The sequence below is a fragment of the Protopterus annectens genome, chromosome 4.part0 (assembly GCF_019279795.1).
Source record: "Protopterus annectens isolate FY-2018-M chromosome 4.part0, PAN1.0, whole genome shotgun sequence".
Taxonomy (NCBI): Eukaryota; Metazoa; Chordata; order Ceratodontiformes; family Protopteridae; genus Protopterus; species Protopterus annectens.
Window position 1 is genome coordinate 1,166,998,722 of NC_056733.1, and position 27,765 is coordinate 1,167,026,486.

Here is a 27,765-nt window from a genome sequence, read left to right on the forward strand (position 1 = left end):
TCAGAGGGATCTCCTGAAAGAGCTAGGAGATGCCCTCCAGGTTGCTACAGCTGCGGGGGTGCCGGACAAGGTAAACTCTCAGCTTGCAACTCTAAATTCTGTAGTCATCTCCTCCATGCGCCTCATCTCATACGCAGCCGATGGAGCCAGTAGAGCAGCAGGCACAGGAGTAGCTATGAGGAGACATTCCTGGATGCATCTTTGTGAGTTTGCTGAACTCTTTAAGTCTTCCTTTATAAATGCCCCTTTTGACGGCTCCTTGTTCGGGCCAAAAGTTGCGAACAAGAAGGCAAAACTCTGCTGTGGGAGTATGTTTTTCCATCCTTACCAGGCCGTATCCCAAAGGTCAGAAGGGTGGAAAAATGTGGTTCCGGAAATCCCAAAGAGCTTCACTGGATGCACTTGGTGAATTTTCCCCCAGGGGCAGAAAGGGAAATAATAATGAAGGATGCCACACTTGCTGCAGAGGTCGTCCGCAGAACCAGGGCGACAGAGAGATGTTCTCTGGCAGACCCTTCCAGCACTCCTGAAAGGAGGCCTGCCTGTCCACCTCTGGAGGCAGTCTGGGACAGATCATCACTGTACCCAAAAGTCTGGCTCAGCATCACTCAAGACAAATTGATACGATTAATTATATCCAGGGGATACAACATATCCCTCTCTTCTCCACCCCCGCCATCAAGATTAATCCCGGATATCCCACCCAGTCAGAGGGATCAAGCAACCCTAGAAATCCAAAGGTTGCTAGAAAAAAGGAGTCATCCAAGAAGTCTGCGCAGACCAAATCGGATCCAGGACTTACTCAAGGTTCTTATTAGTTCCAAAGAAGACAGGAGACTGGCGACCAATCTTTGATCTCAGTAAGCAGAACATGTCCGTAAAAAAAGCAAAGTTCTGGATGGTGACACTGCAGTCTATACTCCCTTTTCTGGAGCAAGACAATTGGATGTGCTCAGTAGATCTTCAGAATGCGTACTACCTACCATGTAAAGATGGACTGGCGATCCAGGAGATATCTATGCTTCTAGTGGGAGCCAGTTATTACCAATGCAGAGCTCTGCCCTTTGGTTTTACTACAGCCCCAGACTGTTTACCAAATGCATGGCAGTAGTCACGGCTCACCTGAGGTGTCAAGGATTCCGGGTGTTTCCATACATAGAAGACTGACTCTTGACCACCACCACAGAGCATCTGCTGACCAAGGTAAGGGGCACCACCATTCATATCTGTTCAGGGCTAGGTATTACCATAAATTTCAAAAAAGTCTGCCTTGTTGCCTTCACAGCATATTTCCTTCATAGGGCAGACTTAAACACAAAAGACATGGTAGCAAAACTGCCTCACTACAGGGTACAAACACTGTGTCATTAGATATCAATCTTGCTCATGAGAAGGAAAGTGTAGGCAAAGTTTGTTGGTCATCGTGTTTCACTGTTGCAGTCATTACTCTTGGGTTATCCTGCTGGCAGGCTACCCTCAGTCGGCCAGAATTCCAACGTCTAGGTACGGCGGCAGTTGCTGTCGCCTCTTCCCTGACGTCAGTGCGCCAGGGGTATAAAAGATGCAGCCGACGCCATTTTCTTCAGTCTTTCTTGCCGCGTGGAGCCTGAAGCAAAAGCAGTTCGCAAGTGCCGGTCGGCCGACTCCTGAGATTTTCAAATCTGAATTTCAGAACCAAAGTCTTCATTAACACTAAGTACCCCGTTGGGGAAACTTTTTTCTTGCTCCAGACCGATGTCAGAAAAAGTTAACAATTGTATTTCTTGTGGGAAGCAAATACCTCATAAGGATTTTCTCTCTTACTGTATTCCTTGCCTAGGCCCTGATCACAACGTTGCTAGCTGTCGGTTTTGTGCTAGATTTAACCAACGCACTATTAAGCATCTGTTCGGTTTTGCATTTCATTACTTTGGCCGAAGATTTAATTATATAATGCCGTCGGAACAGCCCGACGACCGAAGTTTACAAAAAACGCAAGGACAAGGAAAAGGATAGGCATCTGAGGTCCAAAACCGACAACAAGGCCTCTGCCAGCCAGTCGCCAGTTCTCAGTGAGGCACTTTCCCAGCCCCTGGCGCCCGCTACCTCAGAGCCACAGGCCGCTTCCGACTCCCACGTGGAGCCGACTGGGCCTTTGGATACTCAAGGTATTGGACACTCAGAAATCATTCCCTCTCAGGGTGTCTTCAGATCTACACAACTATATATTAAGCCATCTTCAGCTTCAAAGACAAAGACTAAAGCAGCTCTAAAGACAAAGAAACTAGTACAGCATTCTCCTACTCAGACTTCAATGCCTAAAAAACAGAGGCTGAAAATGGCCGAAGACCTAATTACTTTGATCAGGGCCTCCCATCCCCCTCCTGATAAGAGGCCTAGGCAAGAGACAGAGTATGATTCTTCTGATCAGGTTTCTATTTCCTCTGATTCCTCTTCTGAACAGGATTACTCCATGCTTCCCTATGAGGATTCTGATTCTGAAGAATCTTTTCCTTCAGCCTCTCCTCCTGAGGATTATTCTTTTGGGGAAACTCTGCATTCCATGAAGGAGCATTTCCACTGGGAGAGCCAAGATTATTCTGAATTTAAGAAAAGGCTCAGAGACTTTTTGCTCTTGCTCTTACACCTGTTCTAGACATTGTAGATGTATTTTCAGAGTCCAGCCTGTTCCCTGACTCTACCCCTTGCACCTGCTAAGCCAGACAGATACTACAGGGTCCTGGATTCTCATAAATTCCTATATAAAAACCCCGCTGCTGACCCAGAAAACTATATCTCAGGGTCCCAAAGGGGATAAAGCTTCCACTGCAAAAAAACCCTGTTCCCTCTGATAGGGATTCTAGGGCTCTAGACAGAGGGGGGAAAAAGTCTACACTTCTGCTACCTTGGCTGTAAGGGCTTTAAATTGCCAGTTTCATATGCTTAAATATCAGCAGTATTTAATGTCACTGCTTAAACAGAAATTGTTGACAAATACTGAATGTTCAGAGAACAAGGAATTGCAGGATTTATTGCATGCAGCTGAACAAGTGGGAAAGCATACTTTGCAATGTTGTTATGGTTCACTGGAGGCCTCTTGCAGGGCCGCTGTTACAGGTTCTGTTATTAGAAGGCATGCTTGGTTAAAGGAACAGAATCTGCCTGATCATGCTAAAGCAAAATTTTTAGATGCACCATTACAGCATGATACTTTGTTTATTACTAAAGCAGAAGAGGTGTTGAAAAAAATGGAGGATAAAGCAAAATCCATGCAGACAGTCAAAGATTTCTTACAGGCACAACCACCCAGGTTTAGCAGGAACTGGCCTTCTAAAAATTGGTCCTTTCCAGTGTCAGACAGACCACAAAGAGACAGGCATCCCAGAGGCAGATCTCAGCCCCAAGGCTCTTACAGGCCTAAACAATGGGGTGCTCCTACCTCCAAAAGCGGAGAAGACAAATCACAACCTTGCAGGAAACAGTCCCAATGACTTTCCTCTGCCAGATCCAAGCACTTTTCTTTTGGCAGCCCCCTTAGGGGGAAAACTAGCACTTTTTTCATCAAATTGGGTTACCCAAGACAAATGGGTCCTGAACATAGTATCCCAAGGCTACAGGTTCCATTTTCACATTCTACCAAGGTCAAAAGGTATGCCAGACCTGCCACACAATCAATGGGCAGAGGCACAAAAACAAATTACAGCCCTCATGGACTTGAGGGCCATTCAGCAAGTACCACAACAAGAGCAGGGGCAAGGATGTTACTCCAGACTTTTCCTAGTACCCAGAAAGGACAAAACCTGGAGACCAATATTGGACCTGTCTATACTAAATACGTTTCTGGAAGTTCCAAAATTCAAGATGTTGGCTCTACAGCAGCTACTGCCCATGCTGGGCAAGAAGGCTTGGCTCGTAACTTTGGACCTAAAAGAGGCATACCTGCATGTCCCAATCAGACAATCTTGCAGAAGATACCTCAGATTCATAGCTGGCTCAATGCATTACCAATTCTCTGCACTGCCCGTTGGCTTATCTACTTCGCCCAGGGTCTTCACAAAATGCCTGGCACCAGTAATTGCATTTTGCAGACAGAGGAATTCAAATATATCCCTACTTGGACAACTTCCTAATTCAAGCAGAGAACAAAGACATTCTTCTAAAGCATCTGGCGTTTGTCAAAAGATTCCTAATTGGCCTAGGGTACACAGTAAACGAAAAGAAATCAAAACTAGTGCCCTCTCAAGAGATAATATTCCTGGGTGCAAGCTTAAATACAACTGCCCAGATGGCTTATCTCACGCCAGACAAACAAAAGCAACTGACTACTTACTTCAAGAAATTGGCAACAAAAACCCACTTATCTGCAAGGAAAATCCTGCAAGCCTTGGGTTTCATGGCATCCTGCATTCTACTAATTTCATATGCCAGACTGCATATGAGGAAACTGCAATGGTATCTAAAACATGTTTGGACTCAGCATTGCCACAGCCTGGAGACAGTAATAGCACTCATTCCCTGCCTGCAACAGGAGTTTCGATGGTGGGCAGAAGCCTGTCACCACAACAAGGGTCTGCCATTCAGTTTACCCACAGCCAGACAGACACTGACAACGGATGCATCAGATTATGCCTGGGGGGCCCATATGGCAGGAAAATGTATTCAGGGCACATGGCCTGCAAACCAGATGCATCTTCACATCAATCAAAAAGAGATGCTAGCTGTTCAAAATGCCCTGACAGCGTTCAAGGACCTGCTTCATCCAGGACAGATACTGATAGACAACACTACGGTCATGTGGTACATAAACAAGCAGGGAGGCACACACCTCCTCTGCAGACGAGAATAACTTTATGGGACACAGCCATTGGCTTTTCAAGATGTCCTTCATGGATGCATCTGCAGTCATAACAAATGGGTTGTCCTGTCGTCAGGCAGCCCTTCGGTCGGCCGGATTCCAAAGTCTGGGTCCGGCTTCGGCTGATGTCGCACTTCACCCGACGTCATCTCTGCTGGTCTTCGGGTATAAGGGCAGCAGCCGACGCCATTTTCCTCAGTCTTTCTTGCCAGGTGGCGCCCAAGCAGAAGCTGTTCGCAAGTGCCGGTCGGTCAGATCCAGAGATTACTACTACCGAATACTACTTCAAGACTTCTAAAAGCTAAGTACCCGTTGGGGACTCTTTCTTGCCTCAGCCGATGTCAGAAAAAGTCAATAACTGTTTAACTTGTGGGAAACAAATACCTCATAAAGATTTCCACTCTTACTGTCTGCCTTGCTTAGGCCCAGCCCACGGCGTAGCAGCCTATTCGGCCTGTGCTTCCTTCAACCGACGAACGCTTAGGCCGGGTCGGAGTTTGCTGAACAGTTTTTCGGCTCAGATTTTGCGTACATTATGCCGTTGGATCCTCCGACTACCCAAATTGTTAAAAAACGCAAAGAAAAAGACCGACACTCGCGGTCCGCGGTTTCGGCCGAAACCACGGTTAAGCAAGCATGAGTGTCTCTGTTTCGGCCGAAACCAAGAAAACCGGTCAATCTTCAGCCGAATCCATGACTACTACTGAGGCTCCTGCTACCTTAGTTGAATCGGCCTCAGAAATTTTACCTACAACTGTGGTTCCTAGTGATTTATCAGACACCATCCCTTTGGATGTCTCTACCCCAGCACGTGGTGCTGCTAGGCCTCCTGCAGCCATGTCTATTAAGGCCTTTGCCAGGGCTAAAGCAGCCAAATCTGTTCAATCAGTGCCTGTTAAGCCCCTCTGACACAGGCCCACTTCAAGTTCACAAATGCTTACTCTGGCAGAAGATTTAATATCCTTAATTAGGGATCCCAATCTCACCCAGACAGGGCCTCTCAGCCCCAGAAAGAGACCTAGAGCAGAGCCCCGAGCCAGTGTCCTCTGATTCTGCGGATGACTCAGACATTACAGACCAGCCAGAGGCTCCTTTTCTACTTATGAAGATTCCGATGCTGAAGAATCCATTCCAGCTGCCTCTCCACCAGAGGAATTTTCCTTGGGAAACCTTACATGCCATGAGAGAACAATTCCAATGGCAGGGACAAGATTTCTCAGATTCAAGAAAAGGCTTAGGACTTTTCTGCACTTACCACAACATAGGCCCTTAGCTATACCTCCTGTACTGCCTGTTGTGGACGATGCATTTAATGATGTTTGCACTGCTCCTGATTCTTTACCTCCAGCCCCTGCCAAACCAGATAGATTTTACAGGGTGCCAGACACTCATCACCACCTATACAAGGCCCCACTTGCAGATCCCAAAACTATATCCCAGGGGCCTAAGGCAGTAGCCTCGACCACAGCTAAAAACCCTATTCCTTCTGAAAGGGAATCCAGGTCCTTAGAGATGGGGGGAAAAAGTTTACACCTCTGCTACTCTCTCAGCTAGAGCTTTAAACTGTTAGTTTCATATGATCCAATACCAAGAGTTTATGCTTGATCAGTTAACTAAAAAACTGTCCTCTGATGAATCCTTAGATAAGAAATATGTATTAGAAATGGTGAATAACATCCAACAGGTTAGTAACCATTCCTTAAAATGTGGCTATGATGCACTGGAGGCTTCATTTAGATCAGCCATGACTGGCACAGTGATAAGAAGGCATGCATGGTTGAAAGAACAGGTCTTACCGGATCATGTTAAAGCAAAGCTGTTAGATGCTCCTATGGATAAGACCAGTCTATTTGGTACACCTGCCCAGCAAGTAATGAAGAAAATGGAAGAAAAGGCAAAATCTGTACAAACAGTTAAAGATTTCTTACAGGTTCAGCCCCAAGGTTTAGCAGGAACTGGCCTGCCAAAATTGGTCCTTTCCAGACTCCACAAAATCCCAAAGGGGCAGGAATAGACGCTCTAGAGGCAGAAATCAATCCAGAGGAGGTGCCTACAGAGGACGACAGTGGCAAGGCAATAACCGAGGCACAGACACAACCACTGCCACTGCAACAGGACAATCACAGTGACTTGGCTCTGACACCGCCTACCAGGGAGCAAATAGCAGCACCTTTAGGCGGAAAGTTAGCCTTATTTTCGAAAAATTGGCACTATATCACAAAAGACAAGTGGATTTTGCAAACCATAGACCAAGGCTACCGGTTCCACTTCCACACCTTATCAGTAAAAAGAGGAATGCCAAACCTACCTCCAAATCAAAAAATAGAAGCTCTACAGCAGATAGCGAAATTAACAAGGATGAGAGCTGTGGAAAGAGTACCAATAACAGAACAGGGCAAAGGATTCTACTCCAGACTCTTCCTAGTACCAAGAAAAGAGAAAAGTTGGAGACCTATTCTCGACCTGTCCGTCTTAAACACATACATCATTGTCCCAAAATTCAAAATGCTGACCCTACAGCAACTTCTTCCCATGCTGGGCAAGGAGTGTTGGCTGGTAACTCTAGATCTCAAGGAGGCATACCTGCACGGCCCCATTCGACCAAATTGCAGAAGATACCTCAGATTTCTTGCAGGATCAGAGCATTGTCAATTCTCAGCATTGCCCTTTGGCTTATCTACTGCGCCCAGAGTATTCACAAAATGCCTGGCATCAGTAATCGCTCACTGCAGACTACAGGGAATCCAAATTTATCCATACCTGGACGACTGCCTGTTACAAGCGGACAACAAAAGCAAGCTGACAACAGATTTACAAAGGGTCATTCACTTGCTACAAGCCCTGGGATACACAGTCAATTTACAAAAGTCAAGGCTGATACCATCCCAAACAAGAACATTCTTGGGCGCGGAATTGGACACAGCAAGAAAAGTTCTGCAGGCCTTGGGCTTCATGGCATCATGCATAATCTTGGTCCCACATGCCAGACTGCATATGAGAAAGCTACAGTGGTACCTAAAGAATTTATGGTCTCAGCACAGGCACAGCTTAGAAACAGAAATCCCACTAATCCCATGCCTAAAACAGGAGTTCCTATGGTGGGCTCAAGCATGCCAGTCAAACCCAGGCTTACCCTTCCACAACTTTCGAGCAAGCCAAACCATCACAACGGACGCCTCAGACCTAGGATGGGGGCGCACATGCTGGACAAATGCATACAAGGATTGTGGACTCAAGACCAGCTGCACCTGCACATAAACCAAAAGAAATGCTGGCAGTAAAACTGGCAATCCAAAAATTCAGACCATTCCTCAAAGAAGGCCATTTGATGATAAGGACAGACAACACCACAGTCATGTGGTACATCAACAAACAGGAGGCACTCATTCATACCCCCTATGCAGAATGACTTTGGATCTTTGGAATCTGGCTCTCAGCTACAACATCCAGTTACAGGCAATATTTGTGCCGGAAAAGAACACCCTAGCAGACATGTTAAGCAGAACCACCTCGGATGCTCACGAATGGATGCTACACCCGGACATCTTCAAGGCCATCACAAAGAAATGGGGAATGCCACAAATAGATCTATTCGCATCCCCACTCAATCGCCAGCTCAAAAAATTCTGCACAAGGACATTCCACCCACTTGCATGGAAGGTGGACTCTCTATCCTTCAGCTGGAAAGGCCTGACAGCATATGCATTTCCACCTCTTCCCTTGATGCACAAGGTACTACTGAAAATCAAAGAGGAACGTCCAAGGATAGCTCCGAATTGGCCAAGACAACACTGGTACCCATTGCTGAGGAGCATGTCTCGGGAGAGAATGTGGTCAATACCCCTGATGCCTTTGATGTTAACTCAGAACAACTACAACATCATGCATCCAAACCTAAAAACCTTGCAACTGACTGCCTGGAACATCACATAGCAGCAACTAACCCAGACCTTTCCCAAAGGGTTAAAGACATTATCCTTGAAGCCCGCAGACCTTCAACAAGAAGGAACTATGCAGGAAAATGGAAAAGGTTTGTCATTTGGAGTACTGAAAGAGGAAAAGATGTGTCGAACATAGATATTGCTAACATTCTGGAGTACTTGGCAGAGCTTCTACATACAGGCCTGTCCTATTCCTCCATCAAGATACATGCATCAGCTATTTCAGCAGAATACAGCTTGATCCACCTGTCTTTTCAAGATCCTCTACTCAGGCAGTTCCTCAGAGGGATCAAGAATGTAAAACCTCCTAGGAAACCACCATTACCAGCATGGGACTTGAACTTTGTGCTAGAAAAGTTGACACTCCCTCCGTTTGAACCAGCAGCAACAGCAGATCTGCAACACCTGTCATGGAAAACTGCTTTCCTACTGGCAATTACCTCAGCAAGGAGGGTTTTGGAACTACAGGCCTTAATGACAGTGCAACCCTTCCTAATCTTCCATCAAGATAGGGTGTCCATGAGAACTAATCCTACATTTATGCCTAAGGTGGTATCCAGAGTGTCTTTAAACCAGGCAATCCACCTACCTACCTTCTTTCCCAATCCACAGAACAGGGGGGAAAGACTGCTGCATACCTTGGATGTACATACAGTTATGCTACTACCTGGACAGAACCAAAAGTAACAGAAAAACTGACCAGCTTTTAGTAGCCTATGCAACAGGAAGGGAAGGAAAAGCAATTTCCAAACAGACAATCTCCAAATGGATAGGAAATTGCATAAGATTCTGTTACTCCTACCATGCAAAACCAATTCCACAGAACATAAGACCTCATTCTACAAGGGCTACAGCCACTACCACAGCTTTCTTACGAGGAGTGGCAACCAAGGACATTATTGAGGCGGCTACTTGGACCTCCGTGCATACATTTGCCAAGCATTATAATTTACCTCTATACTCTAGATCCCGAGCAGGGTTTGCCACTGCTGTACTGCAAGGGATCCTAACTACACCATAATTTTCTTCCTCCACCCCTAGTTTGGCTATGGTATTCTACCCATTTGTTATGACTGCAGATGCATCCATGAAGGACATAGTCCAGTTTTGTACCTACCATAAATGTAGATGTCCGAACTGGATAGCATCTGCAGTCAGGATTACCACCCTCCTTCCCTCTGTGGTACTCCTAGGGTATTTACCCTCCTAATAGCTAGCTGGGGAGTCTCTTATGGTGTATTTGTTTGTATATATGTACATACATGCTTATTTTTTGTGTTTGCCTTCTACCTTGTTTGGAAACATTGGCATTTATCCAAAATTTAGCCTTCCAAGAGGGCAACTGGCATCTGGGGCAAGAAACACTGAGGAAAATGGCGTCGGCTGATGCCTTTATACCCGAAGACCAACAGAGATGACGTCGGGTGAAGTGCGACATCAGCCGAAGCCGGACCCAGACTTTGGAATCCGGCCGACCGAATGTCTGCCTGACGACAGGACAACCCATTTGTTATGACTGCAGATGCTATCCAGTTCGGACATCTACATTTATGGTAGGTACAAAACTGTACTTTGACCTGCAAGCACAATTCCTGCCAGGAAAAGCAAATACTCTGGCAGACGAACTAAGAAGAAACCTCATGGATCCCCACGAATGGAAACTGGATCCACAAGTCTTCAGCATGATAATAAGGAAATGGGGATGCCCAGACATAGATCTATTTGCCTCCCCTCACAACTGCCAATTGCAGAGATTTTGCACAAGAATTTATCACAAGCAAGCATGGAAAGTAGACGCCCTATCCTTCAGCTGGAGAAATCTAACAGTATATGCCTTTCCTCCACTGCCTCTCCTTCCCAGGGTACTACTAAAGGTCAGACAAGAGAAGCCAAAAATGATATTGATTGCACCAGACTGGCCACGCCAGCACTGGTACCCAATCCTAAAGAGCTTGTCTCAAGGTCCAGCATGGATATTGCCTCAAACGTCTCGCTTGCTGACCCAACAAAACAATCAGATCCTGCACAGCCAACTCAGGACCTTAAATCTAGCAGCATGGCGGTTAATGTAGCCATTCAGAACACTCCTCTTTCAAAAGCTGTTGTGGATGTTATCTTGGAGGCCAGGAGGACCAGTACCAGAAAGTCTTATGCAGAAAAATGGAAGAGATTCTGGGCTTGGAACCAGGAACAAGGCATTGACACGTGTGTACCAAATATACCTCAGATTTTTCAATACCTAACTGAGATGCTGAACAAAGGCCTTTCTTTCTCATCAATTAAGATTCATGCCTCTGCCATTTCAGCCCATTACAATACGGAACCACCTATCTTTTCTCATCCTTTAATAAGGCAGTACCTCAGAGGGGCCAAAAACATTAGGCCTCCAAGGAGAGCACCATTTCCACCCTGGGACCTCAACTATGTTTTGGAAAAACTCACACTGCCTCCTTTCGAGCCGGCATCAACAGCATATATAAAATTCTTATCCTGGAAAACAGCTCTGCTCCTAGCAATAACCTCTGCAAGGCGAGTCTCGGAGTTACAAGCATTCATGGCTGTGGAACCTTTTATCATTTTTCATCCAGACAGGGTTTCTCTGAGGACAAACCCCACATTTATGCCTAAGGTGGTGTCCAGTGTGGCCCTCAACTAAACCATTCACTTGCCTACCTTTTGTCCAGATCCACAGAACAAGGGTGAGAAAAGTCTGCATTCTTTGGACATACACAGGCAGTTACGCTTCTACTTGGACAGAACTAAAGCTTTCAGAAAGACTGAGCAACTTTTAGTGTCATATGCTGCAGGATCACAAGGAAAGGCGATCTCAAAACAGACTATTTCTAAATGGATAGGCCATTGCATCCGTTTCTATTTTCAACATGGCAAATCAGTGCCTAAGGGCATCAGGCCTCATTCCACCAGAGCAGCAGCCACTTCAGCAGCCTTCCTCAGAGGAGTACCAACCAAAGATATCTTAGAGGCTGCAACCTGGAGTTCAGTGCACACTTTCACAAAGCACTACCACTTACCTCTTTACTCTACTCTAAGTCCAAAACAAGCTTTGCCACTGCAGTTCTGCAGGGCCTCATAGCCTCTCCTAATCCTATTTAGCCCAGCCACCCATCCTCAGCTGTGGGATTCAACCCAAGAGTAATGACTACAACAGTGAAACACGATGAACATAGTACAGTTGTGTACCTACCATAAATTTAGATGTTCGAGTGTATTCACTGTTGCAGTCCAGGTTACCCACCACCCCCCTTTTCTTTGCTGGGACGTATCTGCACTTCTGTATCCTATACAACCTATTTGGTGTATTTACTTGTAGATGAAGGAAATGTTATTTTTGTGCATGCATTTTTATTGGCATATCTTTCAGCCTAACAATTTGGGGGGCACCTGACATCTGGGACAAGAAAAACTGAAGAAAATGGCGTCGGCTGCATCTTTTATACCTCTGGCGCACTGCCGTCAGGGAAGAGGCGACAGCAACCGACGCCAGACCTAGACTTTGGAATTCTGGCCAACTGAGGGTAGCCTGCCAGCTGGATAACCCAAGAGTAATGACTGCAACAGTGAATACACTCGAACATCTACTTTTATGGTAGGTACACAACTGTACTTTCTCAAGGTTCTGGGTTGAATGGCAGCTGCAATAACATTAGATGTTTTGTGTTTCACTGTTGCAGTCATCACATTTGGATTATCCCTGTCAGAGTAGCCCTTGACCGGCCTGAATACCAGAGGCTTAGTATTTCTGCATCGGTTGCTGACGCTTCAGGACTGACGTCCGGTCGTCAGTAGTATAAAGTAAGGCAGCCGACGCCATTACATCAGTTTTTCTTGCCGCGGAGCCCGAAGCAGAAGCAGTTCTCATGAGTGCCGGTTGGCCGCTACCAGAGTTTCATCTTCCGAATTGAAGCTTAAGTCTTCTAAAGCCAAGTACCCCATTGGGGATCCTTTTTTCTTGCACTAACCTATGTCAGAAAAAGTTAGTTGTCTCTCCTGTGGAAACCACACTGAGACTTTCATTCTTTTTGCGTTACTTGCTTAGGCCCAGACCACGACGTCCCCCACTGTCACTTTTGCACTTTGTTCAACACCAGAACTATATGTCATCGAGCCCTTATTTAGCTAGGTATTCTTGCATACAGTCCTCTAATTCCGATATGGCTTTGGTAAGCCGACAGCATATCTTCCAAAAGAAAAGTAAGGATAAAGACAGAGACAAGATCGCACAGGTCCAAACCTTCCGACAATGCTTTCGTTAAGCTAGTCGTCAGTTCTCCGGTCCTCAGTGACGCACTTTCGCAGCCCCTGATGCCCGCTTCTGTGGATTTCCAGGCCACTACCGAGATCCTTTCGGAGTCCGGTATGCCACAAAACTCTTCTTCGACTAAAGATCCTGTGATTGTCTCTCCCTTGGACGGGTCCAGAGCCGCTGAGCAGGCACTGGCTTCCAAGGAAGTACTTCACACTACCGATTCTCGACACAAACCGACGACTTCTTTCACTCCTACCGTTCTTTTGAAAACTACCGAATTTCTAAGGCCCAGGGTACGAACCACACCCAAGAAACCAACGACCCAGTCTCAGGCACCTACTTCCTTGCCTCAGTCTCAAATGTTTAAAATGGTGGAAGACCTTATCATGCTGATGAGGGGAAGCCAAGCTAGCCCTTCCAAAAGAGAGAGATCTGTCCCTAGTAGTTTTGTCTGAACAGGAGTCTGATGACTCTGATGCATCTGAATATGAAGACATGCAATCCATCTCTGCTTATGAGGATTCTGATGCAGAGGACTCAATTCCTTCAGCCTCTCCCCCCAGAGGACTTTTCTTTTGGGGAACACTTCATACCTTAAGGGAACATTTCCAATGGGAATGTCAGGACTACCCTCAGTCTAAAAAGAGACTCGGGGAATTCTTAGATCTTCCACAGCACAAACCCTTGGCCATTCCCCCAATCCTGGATGTTGTGGATGATATTTTTCTGGAATCTAGTTTGACTCCTGACACCCTCCCTCCTGCACCCAGAAAACCTGACAGGTATTACAGAATCCCCGACTCTCACAAATTTCTTTTTAAAAATCCTACTGCTGACCCTGAGGTAATTTCCCAAGGGCCTAAAGGAATTAAAGCAACCTCTGCTAAGAATCCCACCCCCTCAGATAGGGATTCCCGTGTTCTAGACAGATGGGGTAAAAAAGTATACACCTCTGCTACTCTTGCTGTCAGAGCACTAAATTGCCAATTCCATATGCTAAACTTTTAGCATCATACCCTGGAACTCCTGAAACAAAAAGTGTTTTCCTTTCCTGCTTGTGCAGAATCACAGTGCAAGATGTGTTTAGTTACTTGACTTGCAAAATGCATTAACTCTTGTAAACTCTTTAGATTCTGCACAAGCAGGAAAGGAAAATATGCATGGCTTAAGGAACGGCCCTTGCCAGACCATGTTAAATCTAAATTGTTGGATGCACCCTTGCACAAAGACAACTTATTTAGCACTAAGGCAGAGAGGTCTTAAAAAAGATGGAAGAAAAAGCTAAATCTATGCAGACAGTTAAGGATTTCTTAAAGGTCCAGCCACCCAGGTTCAGCAGGCATTGCCCCTCCAAGCACTGGTCCTTTCCTGTTCCCACCAGGTCAGTTCAACCCAGACCTCATGGAAGCAGACCCCCCCCCCCTCCCCAGACAGCAGCCACAGGGAATGCAGAGATCAAAAAAGTGGAATTCCTCCACTTCAAAAACAGGGAGTTCTAAGCCACCCCCTCATGGTAAGAACTCACAATGACTGTCCTCCCCACCCCTTTCCTCTGCCCACCTTCACTTACGCCTAGGAGGAAAACTCTACTTTCATGCAAGCACCTGGGCCACCATTACCAGCAACCACTGGGTCCTCAACATAGTGTCCCAGGGATACACATTTTCTTTCCACACCCTTCCAACTCCAAAAGGTTTCCCAGATCTACCTCCAAACCAGTGGGCAGAGGCACAAAAGCAAGTCCTTTCCCTGCTCTCTCTGGGCAATAGAGCACATTCTTGCAGAACAGAAAGGCCAAGGTTTCTACTCCAGATGGTTTCTGGTACCCAGAAAAGGGGGCACCCGGTGCCCCATCCTTGATCTATCCATTCTAAACACCTTCCTGGTGATACCAAAATTCAAAATGCTCACCATCCAGCAACTGCTACCCATACTCTCCAAGGATGCTTGGCTAGCCACCCTAGACCTAAAAGAGGCCTTCCTCCACATTCCTATCATAGGTTCATAGGTAGGTACTAGGCTATTGGCCCTAGGGGCCTATACAAGCCTAGCCAAAAAGGTACCCTGGCTTTCGCCACCCAAGAAAATTATTTTCCTGTGCCCCTGTCAAGCAGAACCACAGAAGTGATCCCCAGGGTGAATTTCCTATTACCCATCCAATCATCAAGATTTTTCTTGAGTGCTAATGAGGATCTCTGTTTGACATAGATAGGTAGTCTGTTCCAGATTATGGGATGTCTCTGGGACAGGAATCTATCCCTCCAGCATGTTCTGTTTATTGTGCTGACAAGGTTTAGGTCCCTAGTGCGTGTAGCTCGGAGGGATTGGCATTTCTTTAAGTGGAGCATGTCCAACAGCTCTGGGTTTGACATAGCTTTGTATGTTAGGCGGAGATCGCCTCTGAGTAGGCGATATGCGATGGAGTAAAGCTGGAGTTTTTTGAGACGGTCTGCGTAAGGCATCTGTTTGAGGCCAGTAATCCTCTTTGTGAGGTCTTTCTGCAGCCTTTCCAGTTGTAGATGTCTTGTGAGGTGCATACCAAAAGGGGTGTTGCACTCTATAATGGGTCTAATGAGTGATGAGTAGAGGGGAATAATGACCTCTCTTTTTCTGGATGAGAAACCTTTTGTGATGAGGTGTGCCATGTAGAAGGATTTCCTGACCACTGTGGCAATGTGATTATCAAAGGAGAGACTACTTTCCACCTGTGTCCCAAGGTCTCATCACACTTTCAGTGTTAAGTAGACTACCGCTTATGTGGCAGTTCATGGGTACAGAGTTTTTACCAAAGGGGATGACAATGCACTTTTTGGCATTGAGCTTGAGACCATGAATTTTGACGCAAGGCATCTGTCTCAGTGAGGCCCTTTTGTAGGATGTCCACATCGTTAGGAGTTTCGATTATGGCTCCTAGTTTGCAGTCATCTGCGAATTTAGTTAGCCAAAGACCTTCTGTGTTAGCCTGTACTTCAGAGAAGTAGATACCAAACAGGAGAGGACCCAGGACTGAACCCTGTGGTACTCCACTTGTCACTGGTCTGAACTCTGATTTGGAGTCTGCTACTTTCACAGTGTGGGTTCTGTCAGTAAGCCAGTTGGCAACCCATCTTGTGACATAGGGATTTATACCTAGTTTAGTGAGTTTATCTATAATTCCAGAGTGGGGGTTGGTGTCTAATGCCTTGGCGAGATCTAGATAGGCTGTGTTAACCACCTTACTCTCATCTATGGCTGTGGTGACTACTTCAACGAAGTCTATCAGGTTTAGGAGACATGATCTGCCTTTTACAAACCTGAACTGTGTGGGGTCCAGAGTGTGGAAATCTCCAATGTCTTTGTTTGAGTTCCATGATGATACGTTCCATGGCCTTGCAGACCAGGCTCGTCAGGCTAATGGGGCAGTAGTTCCTGGAGTCTCTTGTGCCCCCCCCTTTCTGGAGTGGGATAACTGCCGCAGTGCGCCATTCAGTGGGCACAATGCCTGAGGCGAGACTGATTGAACATGGTACTTAGGTGGGGTGCCAGTTCATTTTGTAGTTCATGTAGAAGGCAGCCTGGGATGTTGTCAGGTCCCATGGATGCTGTGTTCTTGGCTTTGGAGAGTGAGGTTTCTACCTGTGCAGCCATGATTACAGGAACTTTGCATTCTTCCGGTATAAAGATGGGCCCTTTAGGGGGTGAGAGGGGGGATAATGTTAGCACTGAACCTATCTGCCAGGATGTTGGCAATATCAGTTGGTTCTGTATATTTAGTGTCATTGTGCTGTAACTCGGAGCAGATATGAGTGTTGCTATTGAGATTCTTGACATAGCTATAGAATGCTTTGTGGTTGTCTTTAGAATCAGTGGTGATTTTGTTTTCATAACTAGCTTTGGAGGATTATATGAGGGATCTCAGCTTCTTACTGAGGCTGACCAGGGAGTTCCTCCAATCGTGGGATTTTACTCTTTTTTTGCAACAGTTTCTTTCTTCTGTTGTAGAGTTTGTTTGTGGCAGAAGACCACCAGGTTGGCTTCCTTTTTTTTGGAGGATAGCATCTTGGTTCTGTTATGCTTATAAAGTGCATTTGCGTAGGATTCAGCAGTCGTACCTCAATTGTCCATCTGCATGGGTGTCGTGAAGTTTGCCACTTCTGTCTTAAGAAGCGTGAAGTTGGCTTTAGAGAAATTTTTTACAGTTTTCCTAATGGGGGTGGGAGCGGGATGTGGATGTCTAGGGTGATTAGCTTGTGGTCGGATCTGACCAACAAGGAGCTGACTCACCCATGTTGGTGATGACCAGGTCTAGGATTTTGCTGATCCTGGTGGGGGTGTGGATAAGTTGATCCAAGGCGTTGGAATTGATGATTTCCAGAAAACGTTGAGCAAAAGAGTTGGTACACGAGTAGGTTTCCCAGTTAATGGTAGGGTAGTTGAAATCACCCATTATTAGAGTGTTGGGCTGTACCTTAATATTTTCCAGTGTATCAAGAAAAGAGTGGGAATCCTGGGGCATGGTGGGGGGTCTGTAGTAAGCTTCAATCTGGATTGCGGTTTTGCCCAGAGTTAGTTGAACTTGGATAATCTCGGATGCATTATGCTGAGCAACTAGCTTGGAGGTGTGGATATCCTTAATGAATATGGACACACCTCCACCTTTAGTGTTTCGTTCTGGGTTTGGTGGCCGAAAGGTGTGGTATGAATTATAGCCTGGTAATGCAGGGGTGCTCTCTGGAGCTTTGAACCAGGTCTCTGTCACTGCACAGATGTCAATGTTCTCCATTTTAAGGAGTGCCTCAAGTGAGTGCATTTTGAGGTTTAGACTTCTAGCATTGAGTAGCATTACCCTCAGATTTTGCTTGCTTGTACCTGTTAGGGTGGTGAATTTGTCATTTGAACCTTGCCTAAAAAAGGCACTGTAGGGGTGGCAAGAGCCTTTGCCAGTATCCGGAATCCCAGGGGCGACAGGTACAGACCATCTCTGGCAAAGCAGCGTGGTCTGTCGATCATGTCATCCCAGGCAGACAGATACTGGATTCCCTTAGAATGACACCAGAAGCTTAGCCAGTTAAAGTCAATCATTTTGTCCTTATACTGTGGTATCATTCTGGGTGATGGCAGGATGCTACTCAGGGCTAGGGTCATACCTGCCTGGGCTACAAGATCGGAGAGCTCCTCCATGTCCATTTTCATGTAGTCCAGGGAGGTACGTCTCTGGTCATTCACACCAACATGGACAATGACAGAGTCATATTTGTACTTGTTGTGGAGTGACCTGAGTACGTGCGTTATGTTGCGGATCCTGGCACCTGAGAGGCAGCTAACAGTAACTTTTTCCTTGTTTAGCCTGGTGAGTGGAACATCAGTGTGCCTGACTATAGAGTCACCTGTGACTAGAGTGTTGGGTACGTTATGCCTTATGGGCTGTAGTTGAGTGGCACACTGAGTATATGGGCTATGTGTCATTTGGGTTGTGTTGGGGGGTGGAGGTTGCTTGCATTTCTGCTTTGGGGGTCTCTCTTGTTTGGGCAGATTTGTACTGAGAGCCTCCGCCAATGTAGGTGTGTGTTTTGTGCTTCTGTGTGTGTTTTGGTGGTGTAGGTTTTGAGGGACTATGATGAGTGTGGTATGGTGCAAGTGTTTACCTTCTCTTGACTGTCTAGTCCAGTCTTCAGTGAAGAGACCTTTGCTTCCAGTTTGGCTATATAAGTGCATCTCTCACAGGTCGTAGTGTTGGGTGGTAGGAGGAGAGGGTTGTCTGTGTACATGAGGCAATTGCTGCATTGTCCCAAGAGAAAACACCGGGAGCTGACCCTTAGACATGTCTGGATAGGTGCTTATTTATTAAGTGCTAAAAACTGTTTTCCTCGAGACAAGTGAGGAAAGTTGAGTGCTGTAGTAATTTGTAACTTTAGTGCTTACAATGAGTTCTGAACAAGTGCTGAGCTCAAAGAAACAGATTTGAGTGCTAAAACTAAAAAGCTGGCTAGTTGCAAGGGAAAATTTGAAGAACAGACTTTATGGCGCCAGGAATAGTTTAACCCCAGTTAAGTGGGCGGGGGGAGGGCTTAGGAGCTCGCTAACAGTCCTGGACACAGAAAATCCATATCTGGACAAGACCTGCCACAGGAAAGGGGGAAGCTTAGATTTTTTTTCAGTAAAAGTGGAAATGGAGAAAGCTGGAACAGAAGTTAATTCAACTGTAAGAATCTGAGTGGGTTGGCCTTCACAAATGTTCTCTGTTAGATTGAATGAACTAATGACATGACTGGGAGGAGTGTCACAGATCAAATATACAGTATGGGCGGGCAACTGCAAAGCCACCAAGTATAAGAACACACAACACTAGGGAGGGTGGGCGGGAAAAAGGTACGGTTCCTAGCTGTAGCCACTAAATGAAAGTTTTTTTAAAACAGATCAAGGAGCAAGCAGACTCGAGAGAATGCTTTTAACTGTAAACAGACAATTATAGTAATGAACACTATTACTCTTCCTAGCTGTAGAACAGAGAAACCTCAAAAAATCAAAAATGCACAGAAAAGCTCGGATAGAGCACTCACAAACAGAAAATACAACCCTCAGTATGAAAAAACAGTTTACAGTTAAGTAATTCAGTAAACATGCAACTAAAGTAATGAAACCGTATCTAGCAATGAAAAATACAGTTTAAACAGTATAAAACAGTACCTAAATGCAGTGAAACAATAAAAAACAGTGCAAAATGTAGTAGATCAACTGTATAGCACAATTATAAGCGTTTCAGAAGTGCAGTTCAGTGAAATAAGTGTAAGAAATAACTTATCCCGCTCTTGGAATCTTAAGGAATGTCCACTTAGTTTCAGTAATGCAATGCAATCCACAGCGTGAGCAATACAAGCCCACCAAAGAAATCATCTGCATTTGTAACCATTTTGTTTTGGTCTGACTTAATGGAGAGCTAAAGTAAGGGGTGCAATCTTAATTTTTTTAACGTGCACTCGTGTTCTTAAATTGTGTTGTCATTTATAGCACTGCAGGGGAATCGTGCAGGAAATGTTTCAGGGCAGGATCTCTGCACTTCCCTTTGGCTTGTTTACTGCTCCCAGAGTTTTCACAAAATGTCTGGCTCTAGTCATTGTCTTTTGCAGGCAAAGGAATATCCAAATTTACCCATACTTAGATGACTGCCTAATTCAGGCAGACATTCAGGAAAAGTTTCTCCAGCGCCTGGCCTTTGTAAAGTCCCTACTGAGCTCCTAGGGTACACAATCAACAAAAAGAAATCCAAACAAGTACCCACCCAAAGGATTATATTCCTAGGAGCAAGCCTGGACACATAATCCAAGATGGCATTCCTTACACCAGAGAAGCAAACTTAACTGACTGCCTACTTCTCTCAACTAGCCACCAGACCCCAGTTATCTGCAAGGACAATCCTGCAAGCTCTGGGGTTCATGGCATCTTGCATTCTACTCATTGCATATGCCAGACTGCATATGAGGAAACTTCAGTGGTACCTAAAAAGCCTTTGGTGTCAACACTCTCAAAACCTGGAAACTCTTATACCCATGATACCTTCCCTAAGAAAAGATTTTCTTTGGTGGGCATCAGCATGCTCCCACAACAAGGAACTACCTTTCTCACCACCACCACCCCCCGCCACCCAGACCCTCACCACAGACGCATCAGACTATGCCTGGGGTGCACACGTGGACAGCAGGTACATACAGGGCCAATGGAGCCCAGAACAAATCCATCTGCACTTCAACCAAAAAGATATGTTAGCTGTCCAGCATGCATTGACAGCTTTCAAGCCCCTTCTATCCCCAGGGGCTCTCCTGATCAAAACAGACAACACCACTATGATGTTGTATATCAACAAGCAGGGAGGGACTCACTCTTACCCTCTCTGCAGGCTGGCCATGACCCTTTGGCACACAGCCTCTGCCATGCAACTTCATCTGTTAACCAAATTCCTGCCAGATTCTCTAAACTCTGACAGACCACTTAAGCAGAAGTCTTCTGGATCCACATGAGTGGCAGCTAGACAAAAGAAAACCTTCACCCGAAGGTCGACCTCTTTGCCTCCCACACCAACCATCAGATCAGCAAGTTCTGCACCAGGGAGCATCACTGCATGGCTTTGAAAGTGGATGCCCTGTCCTTCCCCTGGGTCAGTCTATCAGTCTGTGCCTTCCCTACACTAACACTCATCCCCAGGGTACTGCTCAAAATAAGGAGAAAAACCAAGGGCAATTCTTACTGCTCCAGACTGACCTCACCAGCACTGGGTACCCACTGTTGCGCAGCTTGTCCACACTGCCACCATGGTGTCTCACCTCAGACCCAACCTTTCTGACCCATAGGGAAGGAGAATTCATGCATCCCCAATTGCAGACAGTTTGGTTTATTCCCTAACCACCGATCAGTATGCCAATCTCAGTAAATAGGTTCTAGATGTTATATGTGAGGCCAGATGCCCTAGCACTAGAACACCTTATGCTGACAAACGGAAAAGGTTCTGCACCTGGATTCAGGCTAAGGGAGCCGATACGGCACAGCCCTCCCTCTCATCCTGGGTTACTTAGCTGACCTGCTACACAGTGGTCTTCTCATTTTTCTCTATTAAAATTGATGCCTCTGCTATCTCTGCTCATTTCCCCACTGATCAGCCCCTTTTCTCACACCCTCTGATCAAACAATTCCTAGGAGGGGCTAGCAACTTGAGGCCACCCAGACGAGCACCTACCTCAGCTTGGGACCTTAACTTTGTGTTGAAAAAGCTCACCCTGCCCCCCTTCGAACCAGCATCTTTAGCAGAGCTGAAATTTCTCTCCTGAAAGACATCTTTCCTTCTGGCCATCACTTTAGCCAGAAGGGTCTCCGAGCTACAAGCACTCATGGTTGTGGAGCCCCTTCATCATCTTCCATGCTGACAGGGTTTCCCTTAGGACTAGCCCATCCTTCATGCCCAAAGTGGTGTCCAGTGTGGCTCTCAACCAATCCATTCATTTGCCCCCCTTTTCCCAAACCCACAGAACAAGGGGGAAAGGATCCTGCACTCACTAGATGTGCACAGACAGCTCAGAGTCTATCTAGACAGGACTAAATCCTTCAGAAAATCTGATCAATTGCTGGTTAGCCTTGCTGCAGGGGCAGAGGGCAAAGCCATCTCCAAACAAACAATTTCCAAATGGATAGCACACTGCATCCATTTCTGTTACAAGCAGCACAGAAAGGCTCCCCCTAAGGTGGTCAGGACTCACTCCACCAGAGCAGTTTCCACCTCTGCAGCTTTCCTCAGAGGAGTCCCCACCAGGGACATCCTGGAGGCTGCCACCTGGACATCTGTTCACACTTTCACCAAACATTACCACCTGCTTATCTTCTCCAAATCCAGGGCGGGGTTTGCCTCTGCAGCCTTGCAGAGCACCCTAGCCAGCCCCTAGTCTCATTGACTGCCTCCACCCTTTTTCTCAGCGTTGGGAATCAACCCAAATGTGATGACTGCAACAGTGAAACACGAAGAACATAGTACAGTTGTGTACACTTATCATAAATGTAGATGTTCGAGTGTATTCACTATTGCAGTCCTGGTTTCCCTCCTTCCATCCCCCTCTTCTTTCTTCTCTCTCCTTACAAGGGACATTTTGGTATTTACTTTCTACTGGTGGGGTTCTTCCACCAGAACCTGGCTCCCACTTGAGAATCCTGACAGGGCAAGAAAAACTGATGTAATGATGTCGACTGCCTTACTTTATACTACTGACGACCTGATGTCAGTCCTGAAGCAACAGCAACCAACGCAGAAATACTAAGCCTCCGGTATTCAGGCCGGTCGAGGGCTACCCTGGCAGGGGTAACCTAAATGTGGTGACTGCAACAGTGAATACACTCTAACATCTACATTTATGGTAAGTGTACACAACTATACTTTCCACTGGTGCATCTACACATGAGGGTATTACAATGGCTACTCTTTGCTCAATGGTCCATGCAGGAGTTACCCATGTCACACAAGATCCTCATTACGGGCACCTGCAAAGGAGGACATGTGATGGTGGTTTCAGTCCACGCAGGTAACGATAGACAGACCGTTTTTTTCTCCCCCATCCAGTTGCTACAGTGACCACGGATGCTTCCCAGATTGGGGGGGAGGCATTATCTGGGACAGACTGTCCAAGGGACTTGGCAGGAACACGAATACCACTTGCACATCAATGTACTGGAGATGAGAGCAGTGCTTCTGGAGTTGCAAGCATTCCAGAGCTCTCTTCCTACAGGTACAATTGCGATACAGACATATGTCCATGGTGTGGTACATCAACAAACAAGGCGGAACCAGATCCTACCCCCTGTGTCAAGAGACTCAGAGTATGGCAATGGGCAATTTCTTAACGTTTTCTAACTGCAACGCACATTCTGGGGAAATCCAACATGATAGCGGATAAATTAAGCCAGGCAATTCTTATGCCTCATGAGTGGTCCCTGAAACAGAAAAATTGCGAACCGCATTTTTCGCAACTGGGGCCAGCCTTGCTGTGACCTCTTTGCCACGTCCATGAACTCCAAATGCAGCAGCTACCTTACCCTAATCCCCCTGCCGAGTGAGTCACCAAGGGATGCACTTGTTCACGATTGGCCCCTGGGACTTCTTTATGCCTTTCCCCTGTTTGTATTAATACCCAAGGTTCTACAGAAAGCCCAATTGTTGAGTCGCAAACTAATTCTTAGCGCTCAGTACTGGCCTCGTCATATCTGTCGCCCATCTCCAGGAGGAGCCTTGGATTCTGAACCCGGTGCCTGATCTTCTGACGCATCATTTGGGAACGCTCCATCCCTCCATCCAAACCCTCAAGGTGACAGCTTGGTTGTTGCAATTCCCATCTTAGCCAGGCTTCCGAATATATCCCCGGCAGTACGACGCATTCTGGTTTCTTCTCATAAAACTGCAACTAGAAAACTATGCTAGCAAATGGAAAAGGTTTTCTTATTGGGCTTCTAAGTATCACATAGACCCCTTCACAGCTCCTGTGCCCACAATTCTAGATTTTTTTAGCAGAGATTTTCAACCAAGGCTACTGCACGAGTACAATTAGCTGCCATATCTAACTACCACGTAGGAGACATGGGATCGAAAATAATGTCTCTCAGATTATGCAAAGCTTTTCTGAGGGGTACATTCCTATTAAGACCTGTAATATGAGAGCCACCATGTCCCTATGATCTAAATTTGGTACTGACTACTTTAATTCTCCTCCCATTCTGGCCTGCTTCCTCTTGCCCACTAAAGTTCCTTACATGGAAGACCATCTTTTTGAGGGCCATTACTTCAGCTAGGAGGGTTTCCGAGCTACAAGCCCTGTCTATTCATCCTCCCTATTTAGTTTTCCACAAAGACAGAGTCTCTCTTAGAACAAACCCTTTTCTGCCCAAAGTATGTTCTGAGTCCAACTTGAATCAATCCATTGACCTACCTGTCTTTTTTCCCAACTATGGCAACAAGGCAGAATATAAGCTTCAATTGGATGTCCATAGGCAGTTATATTTCTATTTACATAGGACAAAAGAGTTTAGGAAATCTGACAAATTGTTAGTCTCATTCTCAGAGACTAGAAAAGGGATGCCAGTTTCAACAGTCAGTTTATCTAAATGGCTTTCAGACACCATTATTTATGCATATAGCTGTCAACATAAGCAGCTGCCAGTTAAAATTCGCGGTCATTCAACTAGAGCTATGTCGACTTCCACCACTTTCCAAGCCAGATTACCTTTGGATTCAATTTGTGCGGCAGCCACATGGCTCAATCCTCATACCTTTATTACTCCTTACAAAGTAGATGTGGCCTCCCGGAACCGGGCTTCCTTTGGTTCCACTGTTCTGAAGAGCTTATTCCCTTGACCCACCCAAGAAAAGTGCTGGGGATGCTGTCCCAACCATGAAGAATGAAGACTAGATAGGACAACATAACACAAAGGTTATGTACTCACCATAACGTTCCATGTATGTTGTCCATAATCTCACCTTCATTCTTGCATCCCACCCTCCTCCTCCCCTTCCTGGAGGATTGAGAGGAATTTCTGGAATTGTTCATAAAGTTTTCTGATTCCCTTCTTGTCTCTTTCGACATGCGCTAAGGATTTTGTATCTTTACCCTTTTTGTTTTCTGATTAGATAATTTTCTAGTGATTGTTTGCAAACAAGATCTTGGGGAACAGTCACCAGTCATCATGGGATAGGGTATAGCCTCGAGCCAGTGAAAGCTCTCAAGCTTTAGTATTAAGCTGAGTCAGAACCTATGTTCATTTCCAAACCCAACCATCAAGAATGAAAGCGAGATTATGGACAACAAACATGGAACGTTATGGTGAGTACATAACTTCTTTATTTTGCATACTGGTGGAGTAACTTTTGGATTTTTCCAACAGATCTTTTGAAATCTGATTTAAGATGCTAGTCTAGAATCTTAGAAATCAAACTCAACCTGATAAACTTTGATCTTTAATATGTTTAAAGATTTGTACAATTTTTTACCGCATCTAAGAAAAAGAACAAGTGTTATAGTATTCTCCTTTGTGTTTTTTTTTATGCAGTGATCTTTGTTGTTTTAACACATTCTGTTGTCACTGTGAACATGTAATCGTTTAGTTGAATTGCAATTTTTTTTTGTTACAGTGGAACTTGCTATGATAATGGACAGGTTTTATGGAGGAGTATGCTATGCTGGGATAGATACAGACCCTGAATTGAAGTATCCCAAAGGAGCAGGGCGGGTTGCATTTTCAAATCAACAAAGTTACATTGCTGCTATCAGTGCTCGATTTGTCCAGTTACAACATGGAGAGATTGATAAACGGGTAAAATTTAAGCACAGTGTATATCCATGGTTTAATGCACAGTACTGATTTTCTTTATTATTTTGCATTTAAATGCTTTATGCATTCAAGTAACCAACATTTGCCTAAAATGTGTTTGTTTATTTAGAAAAAAAAAAGCTGAAATGTGCGTTTTTAGGAAAAGGAATTACAGTGAATGCCTTGACTGAAATCACTGTTGCAGTATTCCTAACATATGGGTTGTCCGACCAGGGTACCAAAGCTTTACCTTCCTCATATCTTACTTCTAATGTGTGTGATCTTATCTCGCAAGCGTAGGACTATATAGGCGGATGTATAAGTGCAATTCCCCAGACTTTGTCACTGCCAGCCCAAATGCAGGTCAAGTATCTGTCAGCCTGATTATTTTGTTCACTGGTGCCGTTGCTTCAAATACTCGGGTAAGTTCTTCATTGGGGTGCCGTCCTTCATATTTCAGAACTGTTTTTTCTTACTAATATTAGATATCCGCTAGGAGGGGCAAGTGCAAATCCCATACAAAGACTTGAATACCCAGTGTCTCTTGTTTGGGCATGGAAGATGACTATAAAGCTTGTCCCATCTTCCAGTCCTTTGTACTTAAAACCTTGTGGTCCTGTTTTTCCATCCTTAACACTTTCTTTGAGACCCAGTGTCTCGAAATGCTTGGCTCACTCCATGATGGTAGATTTCCACTTTCTCAAACATAGCTCCACCACTGGAGGAAAAAGTTTAAAAAGACTAGGCTAGAGACTCGGCCCTTTCCAAGTGCAACATACCTGCTTTGGTTTCAGAACCAGCTGTACATCCAATATTTTCTCAGGTGCCTTTTACCAAGACCCTTCTGGAGGCCATTAAGGCATCAGAGGTTTTGACATGAGGATTCTGCAGTCAGAGGTGAGCTGCAAATCATATTGGAGAGCACAGAGGGCATCCTTCAGATTCTGGTTAAGGAACAGAACCCATGTGAACTAATCAGGATACATACATCAGGGAAATAAGCTACTGATTTTAGTACAGCCAAGACATCACACCAAAAAAGAAGCATCAAAAAACTTAACATGTTGCTTCCCCTGACCTCCTCCTTTCTCTTGTATGAAGAGGGATGGATAGATTTCTCTCAGGGTTTAAATTCATTTAGACTCTGAAGCCTTTTCCTTTCCCCTCTCAACCCTTTCACCCCACTCTTCAAAAGATTGCTGTAGATTCATCTTCTGAAGATGAATAGGCTTCTGATTTCAACCATTCTCTGGCCTATTTCTCTCAAATGCACTCTCCTGGCCAAGTCCCTTCTAACGAGGAGGACTCCATCTCACCCAGTTCTCAAGTAGAAAAAGGTTCTGTCAGAGAGACATTTTGAGTTGGTATCTACGCAGTTCTCAGTGAGGCAGAAAATAGGGTCCCTATTAGATGAACAAAAGATCAAGATCTCGAACAGCTTAAAAGTCGAAAATGCCGTTCTTTGAGATCGCTATTGTGAGGTTTTGCGGTACAGTGACGATAAGAAAATTTGCCCTTTCCTCACTGTAGTGCGGTCTCTGAGTTGGTATAAATAATTGGGGTGCCCCCCCCCCCACAATAACTATTTTGAAGAACGGCATTTTTGACTTTTCAGCCGTTCGAGATCTTGATCTTTCGTTCATATAATAAGGACCCCAGAAAAGATGCTACAGCTTTTTGGAAATGGGCACCCCAGCCCCATCCCTCTGAATTTCCTGTTTTTGAGGCTTTTTTGGATGCTTTACAGTCTACCTGTGTTGCCCCTCACTCCCAGTATCCTGTTCCCAGAAGACCAGACAGATTTTATAAAGTCCCTGGGGATCTTACATTTTGTTTAAAATCCTGTGGCAGAGCCTTCTGCAGCTTCCCTCTTGTCTGATAAGCCTACTAATCTCCTTCCCAATGCCATT

The 27,765-nt window shown here is 45.5% G+C and overlaps 1 protein-coding gene across 3 annotated transcripts in view; it reads left to right on the forward strand.

Moving 5' to 3' along the window:
• CPEB4 (cytoplasmic polyadenylation element binding protein 4) overlaps positions 1-27,765 on the forward strand; it is a 982,215-nt gene that overhangs the window by 874,981 nt on the left and 79,469 nt on the right. For all 3 annotated transcript variants that reach the window (XM_044069124.1, XM_044069125.1, XM_044069127.1), the window contains one exon: positions 25,677-25,858. In XM_044069124.1, coding sequence (XP_043925059.1) covers positions 25,677-25,858 — 182 coding nt within the window. The remainder of the gene's footprint in view (positions 1-25,676; positions 25,859-27,765) is intronic.